We start from the raw sequence: 14,350 nt of genomic DNA, 5'->3' as shown, positions 1-14,350 counted from the left end.
CACTGGTGGTCTTAAATTGAGTCAATGTGTCAGCATAAAGTACTGAGTGATCAGACTGAGGTTCCCCTTTGCAGAGGAAGAAAGAGAAGTGGTTAAGTAGAAGAAAGAACGATATTTAAATCAGAAGATGCAGCTTTGAGGGTGAATATAACCAATTAATGGTCACATGACTCTAAATTTGTTATTTTAGTCTTATTTTCCTCATCCGATGACAGAAGTATTCCAATAACACTTATTTCAAAAGGGAGTAGTGAGCCCAATGAATCAACGTATGGGAATCAGTTCATACATGGTAAAGCTCTATGCAACTTGTGCTTTGAACTAATACAGTGCCACTGGAAATGTCAACTGTACCTTAAGGTATTAGAAACATAAGTTGTTTCTTCCTCTTCTTCAGTCTATCAATGGCTTCATATACGTGGTGCCTTGACATATGTCATTCTGAGCACAACAAAATGACAGTGATCCCAAATAAATGGGTCTAAACATTTAAGGAAGAGAATATGTGTGTGTGTCCATGCAAATAGTAGATCCTGTTGACTACAACAGGATCTATAAAGACCTATATCTGAATAGATTTAAGAGAACTTACTCCATTTTTTTGTTGAATCATATACTTTCTATCCACTGGCCCATTTGAGATCCTATGTAATCAAATAACCATGGTAGTTTCAAAGAGTAATGATAGAGTCTTGAATGAGAAGTTATTGGAACCTAAAAGTTCTTACACTTTGGAGGTATGAGGGAGTAAGAAACGATATTTGAAATAGAAAAGTTAAAATAAGAAACTTGAAGGAGGAAGCTTTTCATATCATCAGTCTCTCTAAAATTACTCTCACACATTTTTGTGGGCTTATCTCAAATCAGCAGTCAGTTCGTTGACTATTTATGGACCCATTCCCTCTTCTTCTCTGTAAGCATGGTACTAACATTTGATTTTTGATATTCTTGCTAACAAAAGATTTGCTGGAACCATTTGAGTAAATTGCAAAGAGGGCAGAATGAAAAAATATTATAAGAAAATGTTATTATTTGGATACTACCTACCATATTATATTATATTATATTATATTATATTATATTATATTATATTATATCATTCATTATATCATTATATCATTATATCATTCTCTGAAAACAAACCAACCAGTTAATTAAGCATAGTCTGCACAGAGGAGTAAGTCTGTACACATCAGTAGGCATATGCTCTAGATGGCAAAAACATAAGGAATGTATCACATTCCAAACAACCAAAGAGTTCCAAGGAATAATTAATGACATTCATAAATGTGGAAAAAATAAGCCCACAGTCACATCTTCAAATTATTAAATCTAGAACAAATCCTCTTCTTTCCTAATTGGTTTTTCTTGTAACAAATTTCTGACACAAAAGAGAACATTTGTTTCATATTTTATTGAATTTCATTTATATTAAATTAAAAATATATTTCTGACAGATTCATGTAACAAAAAGGCAGAACAGTTTTCAAATTGTTCAGCTGGGATGATCAGTACGGAATGAGGCAAAGCAGGTCGCATTCTATAATTGCCTTGTACAGGTACAATTCTTTCCCAAGAGCCAAGAGAGGATCCTTGAGAACTAACTGAAAGCCTAATTACAGAAATTTAAAATACTGTTTGTCCCTCATTCTCAAATAACAACAGAAACTGGGGGAAGGAAAGTAGAATGGGGTGAAGGGTTGGCGGAGAAGAAAGAATAAGGGAAATTATACTAAAAATATACCTAACATTAAAAAAGTTAGTATGTGTTAAGTGCATAATCCTTCATAGATAAAATAGAAAAAAAATCAAAATAACATTACACCACACACAATTGGCATATCCTATTGTGTAAGCGAGTGCAGAGGTTGAACACGTCACAATAGTGCTGAACACAGAATCACAAGTAATGTCAAATGATAACTTCCAACCAAAAGGAAACAATCACAAGCCAATTACTTATATACAAATCAATCCTAAAGACATTATGTCCCAAATAAAGATGTCCACAAAAGAAAATCAAAGCAACATTACCCTTATTTACAAATGCAACTAGCCATGTCTTTAACAAGCTATAAAAATACTATTCACATTTTCAAACATACAGTAGTATTTTTTTGTTTATTTCAAAAAGGCAGCTAACTTTGAACACCGGGATTTAAATGAAACATTGATGGCTTACCAGCTAGGTATTTTTGCACCCCTGTCCTTTGAAGATACTTCACAAGAGAGAGGGCTTGTTTTCTGTTTGCAAGTTAAGAACATAAGGAAATGAATACGAATGTATATATAATACCTTAAGCCTCTGCCTTTTCGGTAAAATGTCTCCCTTTATCACCTGAACTGAGCTTAGTCAACTACTTGGATGCTTGTATGAGATGAGTGTTTGAGTGAAGATTTAACATGACTTAAGTTTTTTTTTGTGCTGTGAATTGTCTTGCAGACCGATCTCATTTTTGTTTGATCTTGCTGTAATGGTGCCTAAGGAGATGAACAGCTAGTCATACCATGTAAAGATGCAGTTTCGACATGCAGCAATGCGAGAGTCCCTGGTGCTCACAACAGGAGATGTAGACACACCGGCCAGTGAGGTGTGCATTCAAAGTTAGCTGCCCTCACACAGCTGCTCAGTTTTATGATCGACCCATTTAACAGCAGTACCAGTTTATGCTACATTTTTCAAAGTACCTTACTTTAAAAGAACAGCTTACATATCTACATTTAGAAAATAACTTCCATACTTGATTACTGGAGTAATCCCAAAAGGGTTCTTGGAGTGCTATGGTGTAGTCCCCTCACTCCCCCCTCCCAGCCCCTGAGAGATCCAGAAATATACAGGAAAATGACTCTCACATTAGGGAAAAGGTACAACCCCCATTAACGGAAGAATCTGGAAATGATACTCGAGAACCAGGTTATGTCAATATATAGGAGGTATGATTTGATTTCCTTCACAAGAGCCGCAGGCTAAGGGGAAAACATCTACATATTAGGAATAAAAATAGCAGTAAAGGCAAAGTGGTTTGGACAAGTCAGACTGTTGCCTACAGGTATGAAACTTTGTTTTCTTATATTTGTATATGTGTACAAATATAACCACTTCTCATGATATGGGTGAGATTTGTTAGAGCATTGAAATAAAAAAGTCCTTAAAGATCAAAAGTAGAGAAAAAAGTGGCAACTTATCAGACAACATGGATTTTCATTGCAGTGAAACTGCCCTCATTATATATTTATCAGATAGATGAATGATCCAATAGAGGATTACAGGTGGTTCTCAAAGCTGAATAACCTTTACTTTTATGATAAGACTCTTTGTTGTGAAAAAAATTACAGCAGCTGTAAAATATTTGCGATCAGGAATAAAATAAATACGTAAAGTAAATAAGTTAATTTGCTGGCAAAGCTAACTTCTCATTACACGTAAGTTTTTTATGAAAAGATTAAATCTAAGACCTGCCAAGGGTATGTGCACATATGTGAGTTTCAAGATTTGTCACAGGGCTGACTCGACTCAGATTCCTGCAGAGAAGGATATAGTAAGAGAATTGATCTTTATGGAGAAAAGTAATTTTAATATCAGAAAGTATACTCTGTGCAGTAATTTATTTGAGAAGTATTTTAAACAGCGTCCACTTTGCTAGAATCGTTTATAGAAAAGTCAGGCATTTGAGGGCAGAGGCTAAGTCAGTGTTTCACAAAGCAATGTGTGGGACCTCAGAGATCCACTATGGCTTCAGAGAGGGACAGCCTCAACAGGGCCACTTTGAAGACGGTTGTAAAGTGAAGAGAACAGAGGTGGTTGTGCCAATGGGGAAAGGAGGAAGGGTGGTATTTTTCTCTAAGGTCTAGAGAAATTAATTTTTCTGTGACTCCTAACAAGATAATCACTTACTTGCAAAGCTGGTCATTAGACAGTAATTTCCAAGGGAAGCATAAAACTACCCCAAGAAGTTGGGGCTTAGAGTGTTTTCAGCTCATAACTGAAAGAGAAACATTTTCTTCTGCCCAAAATATCACCTGGCTGGAAGGAGGTGAGGCAGGAGTCTGCAAAAGTGACCACATCCTACATTTTTGTACCTCTACAAAAGCAGTGGGACTTGAACAGTGTCTGAAGTTTTTACTATTTTATAGAAACTTGCTTTGTAATGAAAAGAATGAAGCCGCCCATGGTGTTAAAAGCCATTTGTCCATACAAATGCAAGTGTTCCTGACCCAGCATGGTGCCCACAACAGCTTCATGCTTGTAAGTATGGAGAGAACTACTCTTGCAAAGGCATCTCTGGGATTAGAAAAAATCGTATTCATTCTACCCAGAAGTATAAAAGCTGGCCCCAGTTGTAATATTAGTAAAATCAAGGTCTCGACTGATAAATGTTATTTTAAAATCACGCCTAATTTACATCTGTATAATGTCATTTGTTCTTTAGCAAATGGCAATCAGGAGACAGGAGTCTGCCTTCACGTGTCTACATGGGTACAAGGCTGCCTTTCAAAGTCCATATACACAATGAGAGGCACAGCAGAATTTTCTTGCCCTTGGCATATACGGTAGAAGTTAGTTTCTCTGGCTTTCTAATGACCAGAAGTTTATACAGCTGGACTTCTCGTTTGCAATATTAAAAATCACTGGTCTATTAACTAAAGTTCAAAACAATGGGAATAACAACAGTTTGAAATGCTTGGTTTAGCATTATTTATCAGAATATTGTTAACTAATTGCTTCTTTTTGTTTCTGGAAATGGGAAGGTATCGTGAGAAAAAAGGGACATTTCATAAGTTAAATGTATTTTGTTTGTTCACTAAATGGCACCAATCTTTGTCTCTGCATAAGGTAATAGAACATTTACATTTCCTTTACTTCGTTTTTGAAGACCTCTTGCTTAACGTCATGTAACCTATTTGCCTGTTAAATTCTGCAACGTGGTGTTTGCAATACAAATTAATTTTTTCTCTTTACACTTAATACAATTAAAAGAATAAGAGAATGAGAACAAAATTTAATTGCAATGCTTTAAAGCAAGTTTTCACAAGTGGAACCAGCTCTTTATATGTCTACTTTCAGCTAAATCTAACAAATAACAATTTTAAATGGCAAACTTATTTTTTACTATGCAAAATCCATCCTACATTTTCATTATCCTGCATTTTATCTTGTTACCTAATATTTTGTGGTTAATTTTCTAGTTTGATTTATTTAATAATATTAAAATCATTTAATATCTGATAACCTAACTAAATCTACATCTTACAGCATTATCATGGTTTTGCCCAGTTATATACATGCTCTCATGATCACCTTTTCTATTACCTTATGAACTACATACTAGTTAAATAATCAACATTTATAGATGGATGAATAATTCAAGTTTTGAAACAAGGGTTAGATAGCTCTAGAAAACATGTATTTACATCCTTCCCTGTCGGGCTGAAACAATTTCACTTTTCTTTTCATGTTGACACTTCAAAAAGCATATTGATAGCCCCTCAGACTTCATCTAGCAGCAGAACCTCACAGACCTTCTACTGATTTGACCTCGGCATCAGGACTATGCACGATCTTTTTGTCACATCCTACTTTTAGAAGGTATTAACACATACATTATAACACTTAGAGCGCTATCTCTTCTGTTTCTCTGTATACAAACAATCGGTTGTTCTTCATGATCTACTAAGATTGTATATTTTAATAAAATCTGAGTTTGCATTGTTTTTTATTCTATTTCAAGAATATTACTTGAGAAAGAACTCTCACCCTAACCTGTGCTGCTATAATTTGGAAGACCAAGTGTTACTCAGTAGTCCAAGCACCTCTCTTTATGGTGCAGGATGCTTTGTGGTTCTGGGTCTACTCTGGTTTAGAGAACATCTTTTCTCATCTAAGAACTAAAGAATGGTTCTTTAAACAACCATTTAGCTATACAGTTTTTCCTTATCTGTAGGTTGGATTTCCCAAGATAGGTATAAGCTACAAAATCTGGTGATTTAATAAAAAAATACAGTCTGTGTAAATTTAGTACCAATTTTTCTCAAATTGACTTAATTGGTTCTGCATATTTGCATTGATACAATTAGGCTCTGGGATTTGATATTCGGATGCACGTTGCAGCCTTCAATTGGTATTTTAAAATTTCACTCTATTGGATTGAATAGGTTATTTTTTTGGAACAGATAAAACTGTATTTTTTTCTTCCTTTCATAAACTTTGAAATATATTTTTCCAGGGGGACAGAAATAAGAAAGAAATCCTAAAACAACTGAAATAAAATATGTACTACAGAAATCATTCAAAAGGAATACTAAAGTATTTTTGTGAAGCATTTTGGGTCATTTTGAATTATACTTGGATCTATCTCTAGTTATTAGTGGTAGATTACCTGATGTGTAAGGGGTTTGTATTCTTAAAATAAAGGAAACTACATTCACTGAATACATTCTATTACCTTAACAGTAAAAAAATAAAAATAAAAATTTATTTCCTTCTTAAATGATTCTTTTTTCCATATTCAAGTAGAAACCATATGAATATTGGAAATCAGAAGGAAAAAAATCAAGTACTAGTATCCAACAAGGGTGCTGTCCATGGTAAGTTGGTAGAGATTTATCTAGAAAGGGAGGTTCATATCCAAATTTTCATAAGAACTGATGTGAGGTCTCTTTCTCTGGAGACTCCTCTGAATGGGTGGGAGAGTTGAAAGCTCTTGGGCTGTAGGCCCTAAGTCATTCTATGTCTTCAACCCAGAAAAGTTCATAGTTGAACCTCACTAGCAGGGATCTGACAAACTGCTCCCTTGCTCTTCGTCACTCTTTTAGCTTACCTTATTTCTCATAACTTAGTAAGAAACCAGTCCTGACACCTCCAAATTTCTTGGCCAAAGACCAACACCCACAGTGACCTAATGGTCAAATTAGAATCCAAATAGGCCAATTAATCAGTGAGGCAATATCCTTCTACCAGTTCCTGTTTGGATGATAACATTGAAACTATACTATTTGTCAACTTCAGTAACTTGCAGGTTATTTAATTCATGTTCCAAATGAGTTCACAGGAGATCTTTTAACAAACAATTGATTTTATGATGACTGCTCACAAAATAGTCCATAAAATCTTATTCCTTGAACTTACGGGGAAATTCAATCTCATTCCAAATAAACTGACTTAAAATCATTAAGTTAGGGATAATATTGCATTTATGTTGATGTTCCCCACATACACAGTGCTTTTAGTAGACTCTAAATAAATACCAGTTGAAAAAATAAGGGAGTTGAATAGATGGATTCACTTATTTTTTCAAAATAGGCAGAAACCTAGATTTCTTTGCATTTTTTTTCTCTCTCTGTAAACCCTCTGCTTTACCAATGGAGATTTTTAGTCTCATGGCTTTCTTTTTTGTGATAGACTTGAATTTGATGTCAACATTTTAACAGACGAAAATTTTTTTTAAATCCAAATGACTCTTCAAGCAGATTTTCCTAGAAAAGAGAGACTACCAGATTTTCCTAATTATTGACCGTAGGCCTCTTGTTCCTGGAGACTCATTCCTACCATTTTGTTCCCATTGCTCATCTTAACTCAGTAGGTATTCTTTAAAATGATACATAAAAAGATGGCTCTAGAACTAGGATGATGTGTTTGAAGAAAGTACTATTATACAAAGTATCAAAAGATTAGTATGTTGGATATTAAAATAATTACATGAGAAATTTTTCATGTTTATTTACAACTTTTGACCCAAGAACCTATCTATAAATTGTGAACGTTTGTGTATTTTTTTATTATACCAATTTATGTGCAAAGAGTTACCTTCTACTTAATATAAATAGAGTCTCATACTAGAAATTCCATGGAGTCAAGCCAATCCTTACTTGCATTCCTTCATATGGAGTGTACAAACTGGATAACTTTTCTTGCGTAGCAAATGTGATATCACTTGTTGATAATGTGCTGGCCCTCTCACCATAATCTCTTGGATACTGTTCCAAAGTCCTAATTTGCTTGGTTTGGCATTTCCACAGTCTTTCCTTATCTTAGCTCTTTTAAAAAATGTACTTAAATTATTTTGCTGGTTGCTTCCATATTGCTTCATTCAAAATCCAAAATGGAGTTCAGAAAGAGAACGAATAAAATTATAGCTTAAGTGCAAACTACATTTCTGAGTATCTGCCAGGTAGACATACCCAATCCAGTGTCTCTTCCAGTTCAATGGATTCCCCATTGGACCACCCCTGAAAGTGTCAGTAGTTTTCATGAACCACATAGAACTGTCTCTTAGTTTCCCATTTACTCTTTACACTACCAACTGCCTATCAAGTACTGTCATTCATGGAGAAGAAAATGTTGAAGAATGTAAAGGATGTGGGGGTACATATTCCATAGTGTAAAACATGAGAGTTAAATTTGATGTTACACTTAACTAATATCTTGGCCTCCCCTTCTATTTTAAAGGCCATATATTTAAAATAATGGTCATTTCACCATAATAAAATATTTTTTTTACAATTCTGTCAATTTATAGCAACACATAAGAAACTTTGATGTAAAAATATTTGCAATTAGAAATTAAAGTCAAAATATAGGGAGGTAAAAGTAATATAAAGAGACAGATCAAAGCTGTCAGAACAAAACAAAACAAAAAGACCAAAAAAAATCCCTCCAAACATTATTACTAGTTATAACTTTTAGAGAGATTAAAAAATTATGAAAGCTGAGTTGGCCATTCTTGCTTGTCAGGATAGAAACTGTTGGAAGAGGAAATTGGATTTTCAATTTCAGTTACTCCCATTTGTTATAGAAAAGGTTATCCTTTTGTTCTAATGGAAACTTCATTACAATTTCCAAGGATAGTGTAAATGCATACATCAGTTCCTACAGATAGGAACAGATAGCATGGGTCTTTCAGGCATCTGCATTAAAAAAAAAAAATAGAAAGAAGAAAGAGAAAACGTTGAGAATTAGCTTGACAGCAGGCAGTATTGCCTTTTATTTGTTGGCCCTTCTCTAGCTGTTCCAGTCTCCTGACCAACCCATGCAGAGAAATGAAGAAACAGTGTGGTTCCTCCTGTCTTTCTCTTTCAGTTCTTCCTTCTAGTGTTCAAGTTAGATAAGCACATGACTATCATTGCATCTCTATATCTTCCATTGGGAAGTGTCAAATCTACTGGCCTTGGGAATAGAAGGAAGACCATAAGAGAAAGAGAGGCGGCAGGGAAATTGGAGCGGGTGTGTCTGTATCTTAAAGCCACTGCTGAGCTTACACCACAGTATTTCGGTGTCTGTAGGGTGGAGGAGGCAGCACAGTGCCTGGCTTCAGCGAGAACTCAGAGAGGTATTCAGGATTCTCTGCCACAATAGGCCGGATCCGTCCATTTTGTTTATAAAAATATTTTGTGCTGTACTCCTGCAGGTAGTCTGGGTGCTGAAGGGTGCTCCGAGGTGGCAGGCTGTGGTTCCAGTAGTCAGGGTTGTCGAATGCTTTCTTGGCCTTCTCTGGCACAGACAGTACATTGTTCTTCAGGTATTCGGCATTCCCCAATGCGTTGGCAAAGGTGTTGAGGTACAGTGGCTCATTCACATACTCATCCTCTGCCTTGGGTGGACCATTGGAAGCATTGTGATATTCGGGATTATCCAAAGCTTGAAGGTCTCCATTCTTCCTCCGAGAAACAAAAGGGTTCTCCTCCACAGGGTTCAAGTATTCTGAGGAATGCAAAAATATCAGTTAGTATCTACTTTCTGGAAAATGTTAATTAGAAGAAGGTAATGCAGGATGGTCAGCTTCTTTCTCCAGAATCATAAAGCCATGGATTTGTTTTCATGAATTTTTACAAAAACTACTTTGTCTATTACTTTTGTCATATGAAAAAAGAGTAGGTGGACCAAAACTCTTTAATGACTTAGCAAAGCACCGCAGGCCAGAAGCCCTAGTTCTTGTCCCCTACATTGTTCCTTTTTCCTTCTAATTGCATTTGTGTCTCCTACATAGAAGGCCACTTGTTTGAATGCTTCTGTTTTCTAAAAGTCAGTATTTTATTGTTGATGAAAAATAAGGCAATCTATCAGGGGTAAATAGCTTTTAAATGCGGAGAAATTGGAACTTTTTAAAGGGTATTGGAAAATCAAAATGTCTATGGCTTAGCTCCATGCCAAGGTAAATGGATAAAGTGAAGGAATAGTGTTTTTCAGTCTGTGTGTTTTGCTCTGATGTCCATATAGGTAAAGTGGATTTGATTACAGATGTTTTTCAGAAAGCACTACATATAGGAAAGGAAACATCTAAAGAAAAGACTCAACTAATAAAATCTGATAGACATCTAGCATGTCAGTAGATTGACTTGCTCGACAATACATATGCCTAAGAATAAAGTGTAATTAGAGCATTTACTTCCAATGGCTAACCATAATCACAAAATAACAAATTATTAGTTTGAATTATATGAAATAACTGTTTTGTAGATTGGCACCAGTCATTATAATGGCTATTTTGCATGATCTGATCTGATAAATTAATACAGAATATTTACCCAATTTTTAAAAAGGTGTTATCAATGCTGTTCTTCTCAAATATAATTCTCTCTATGTTTATAGTATAGACGATATATAGACATCTATTCATGCAGAGAGTAGACCTTTTTGTCCTCTCTTTTAATGTCTACACAGAAATGACACTTCAGCTATTCCTATTTTGGTGTTGGGGCAGGGGAAGGGCATAATTGTTTGTTGAGATGCCACCGTTCTGAAACAAACTTTCTATCCTCTATATATAGCCTGACAAGTAGAGAAAAAAATTGCATCAACTTAGGGTGATTAGTCCATGGTCTTTGATATACTTAAGTATTTAGCATCATGTGCAAGTTCAAGGATAGTAATTACTATCCCACCATCATACATAGGCATGACAGGAACTTACATCTTCCTCACAGCAATCCTGTGAGAAAGGAAGTATAAGCTGTATTTTTTTTTTCAGTTTTATAAATAGAGAACCAAGATTAAATGATGTATGAAGGATACAAGCAGTATTGAACTAGAATTCAGTTCTAAAACTCCTGTTGAGCCATTTCCTTGTTCTACTGTACTGTTTTAATTATTGTCCCTAAAGGGGTAGGAAAAACTTTTCACTTCATAACATGTTGGAATTTGAATGGTGTTTAAAGCAATTGACATTTTAAGAAAAATATATGCAAACAAACTTTTAAGGGAGACAGAATCTGATTTTCCTTACCAGGTTCCTGAAACTCATTAATTGAAAGTGTAATGAAGGTCTATACTAACATTCTCTACTCTCTGAGAAGTAGGCTGGAGTACAATAATCTTCTATAGAAACTTGTATTCAGAGATAAAATCAAGGGATGCTCCACAGTGAGTCTATACAGGCTGGCTTGTACTTTTTCTCTTAGAAGGTTCATGGTACCTTTTCTCAATGCAATCTACTTATCTATTTCCTGATGCAAACGTGCAGCCATGTAGTTGTAAACAGAAAAACAACTCTATGGTTGAGCTAAGAATCTTCCCAGAGACCATTCCACTTTTAGGAATCTGCCAAATCTTCTCAAAACCTACATTTGCGTAACTACTTGGCTACCTTCCAATTCTTTCAATTCCTCTAATTCTTCAGTGCAGTAATACCTTTATATACATCAAGATAGATATGTTTTAATAGGCTATTTACAATACGTATTTAGGGATCCCTTAATCAAATTCTATAAAATGGAATATAACCATATATTAAGGAACATAACGGGCTCTTCTACAGAGTCTTAAAAAAAAAACTTTACTTGATACTTGACACCCTGAGATACAATCATCAGTTTTTAATAACAATCATCCTTCTTCTCCTTTCTCCTTTCTATGATGCCGTTAACATGGAAAGAAAGCAGCTTTTTCAAAATTGAAATGTCGTTGGATTTGGATGTCTCACATTTCTACTACTAACTTTGTAAAGTCAGCACTGAGCTTTGTAGAACTACAAATGGAGTATTTTCAAGACACGGTGGTATACATGTATGTAAACGCTATGTCAGAGTTTTAATTTTTGAAATGTGTCATACAAGGAATCATAATCTCCTGTAATAAATGATCATTCTAATGATGGAAAATTTTAAAGAACTGACCAAATTTTTTATTGGTGCCATCATAATACCAGTGTTTATGATCTCCACAATAAGTCCAATAAAGCCATGGTGGTGAAATTTTGTGATGTGCTTCCTCACTCAAATAGTCCAACAAAGATAAGTTTAGATCAGTGCTTCTCAGGTTTGTGCATAAAAGTCACACAGGGAATTTGTTAAAATGCAGATGACTATTCAAGTGGTGCTCGAGATTCTGATTTCTAGAAAGGCCCTGGATGATGTAAATGTTGTGGATTTGGACAGTATGCTACATAGAGCAGCAGCCTAGGCCTTTTCTGGGTAACAAATGTTACATAGTCCAGTGGCTTGGCAATTTCCCTTCTATATTATATTGCTCATTTTGATGGATGTGAATGTTGAATGCGAATCATTTCTGAACATTGTATTTGTACCTTGTTTAGGTTTATCTCGCATAGGGGTCATGTAACCTTCTTCATCCAGCTCTCCTCGTGGGCTTCGTTCTGGGGCAAACACAGTGGGATCAGCGCTGTACCTCTGGGTGCTGCTATCCTCTTGGACATGGGGTGCCACTGGCTTGCGTAGGGTGCCATTACAACAGGAGTCATCAAAAATCTCAGCTGTAGCCCCCTGAGCAACTGGAGCTTCTGGAATCGTGCTGGTCGTGGCTCTGTAGGGCACAGGCACTCCTTGTTCTGCAGCAAAACCCCCATCTCGGTATACAAACTGGTTCTGTCAACGGTAGAGACACATTTAGCCAGGAGTTATTTTAGAAATAGGTATAAAAAAATAACCATGGATATGAAAACTTGTCTTTCAGACAAAAGTCAGAGCTTCCTAATTGAGTTTTTCCCCTAAATGGCTAACAAGTTTGACTTACAATCACCTAAAATTACAATATTTCTTAAAAAGTGATCCTGGGGAAAGAATTTGGAAATATATTTAAATCTTATTGTCCACCTAAAACATGACCTAATACTTAGTATTTCGTGCTATTTTCCCACAGTTGCCTATTTTTTATATAAAATTCAAATTTCATGACAAATGGAAATGTTATTAACTGTAGACAGTTGACATTAAGAATAGAAGCACAGTGATGCCATTTGGATGGTGATATTTTCTCTTCTGTGGTCAGTATGACTTTAAGTCTCCAAGTACCTAAGTAGGGAATCATTATTGAGACTCCAACTTTTTAGCACACAACCTATAATCATGGAAATAATGATAACCTCCTCGTCCAAAAGCATAATTTATGAGTCCAGATAAATCCTTCAGGTAAAAATTGAAGCTTACTGTTGATGCATGGCATCTCAGTTTTGGATTACCTATTGAGAGAAAACATATCCACAAAGCCAGCTATAGAATCTACAGCAAATTATTAACTCACTGTTGGCAAAAGCAAAATGAGAAAACTATGGGGAGACGAGAGAGAAGAAACATGACAAGTAAAGACCAAAAATACTAAAAGATGAAGGTTGATCATGAAATACTTACTCCTGACATGGGGGTGTAGGCAGGAGGAGGGCTGTGTCCAATTTCACTCTAATAGGAAAGAAAAATGGAATGATGGATATAATAAGAGGTAATATGAATGAAAAGAAAAATAAAAAAAGAAAAGAAAAGCCACATGAGTTGTATGAACCAAAGGGGAAAACATGCACAACAGTGAAGTTTGCTAAATGGTAAAATTTTATGCACCCTGACTACAAATGAGTTTATTTTTGTGTTTTGAGAATATTCTATATTTTAATTCAAGCCCTGAAAAGAAAAATTAGATAGAAAAAGTAAAATTTTTTTAGTAAAATTTTTAAATGGAGTAAAAATTAAGTTGACAATGAATGTTTTTCTGATTAATCCTAGAAGAAAGATATAAACGGTAAGTAAATGACTATAGTTTTAAATAAAGAACCATTTCCTTCCTCACATGTTATATGAGTGAAATGGCCACATACCACAACATTAGTTCTTTCTTGTAAAAAGAAACTTATCTAAAAGGAGATAGAAGTGAATTTCAATTTTCCTTGAATAAGTTTTACTGACAAGTTACATTTATTCTTCATTATTTCAGCAAAGGGTCAACTTTCCTTTAAAAAAATACATACTATTTTCTCTACAGTCTTATTTTTATACGTTAAGAAACAAAAGGAAATCATGGAAAATTAATCCTCTTCCTGGAAATATGCTTTGTATACATTAATTTCTTATATGTAGAAACAGTTAAAATTATATATGAATTTTTTTAAAAAGGCATCTATATTCTTATAGC

At 34.9% G+C, this 14,350-nt stretch overlaps 1 protein-coding gene across 8 annotated transcripts in view; it reads right to left on the bottom strand.

Annotated features, from left to right (window-relative positions):
* Positions 1-1,399: 1,399 nt before the first annotated feature.
* ERBB4 (erb-b2 receptor tyrosine kinase 4) overlaps positions 1,400-14,350 on the bottom strand; it is a 1,106,221-nt gene continuing 1,093,270 nt past the window's right edge. For 5 of the 8 annotated variants that reach the window (XM_072813222.1, XM_072813216.1, XM_072813219.1 and 2 more), the window contains 3 exons: positions 13,579-13,626; positions 12,519-12,816; positions 1,400-9,697 (listed from right to left, as the gene is read on the bottom strand). In XM_072813222.1, coding sequence (XP_072669323.1) covers positions 9,252-9,697; positions 12,519-12,816; positions 13,579-13,626 — 792 coding nt within the window. In that variant the 3' untranslated portion in view covers positions 1,400-9,251. The remainder of the gene's footprint in view (positions 9,698-12,518; positions 12,817-13,578; positions 13,627-14,350) is intronic. The other 3 variants (XM_072813218.1, XM_072813221.1, XM_072813220.1) reach the window with 1 other exon arrangement.

The sequence above is a fragment of the Canis lupus genome, chromosome 36, assembly GCF_048164855.1.
Source record: "Canis lupus baileyi chromosome 36, mCanLup2.hap1, whole genome shotgun sequence".
Lineage (NCBI taxonomy): Eukaryota > Metazoa > Chordata > Mammalia > Carnivora > Canidae > Canis > Canis lupus.
Note: the sequence above shows the minus strand (reverse complement) of the source record. Positions and strands in the feature narration are given on the sequence as shown.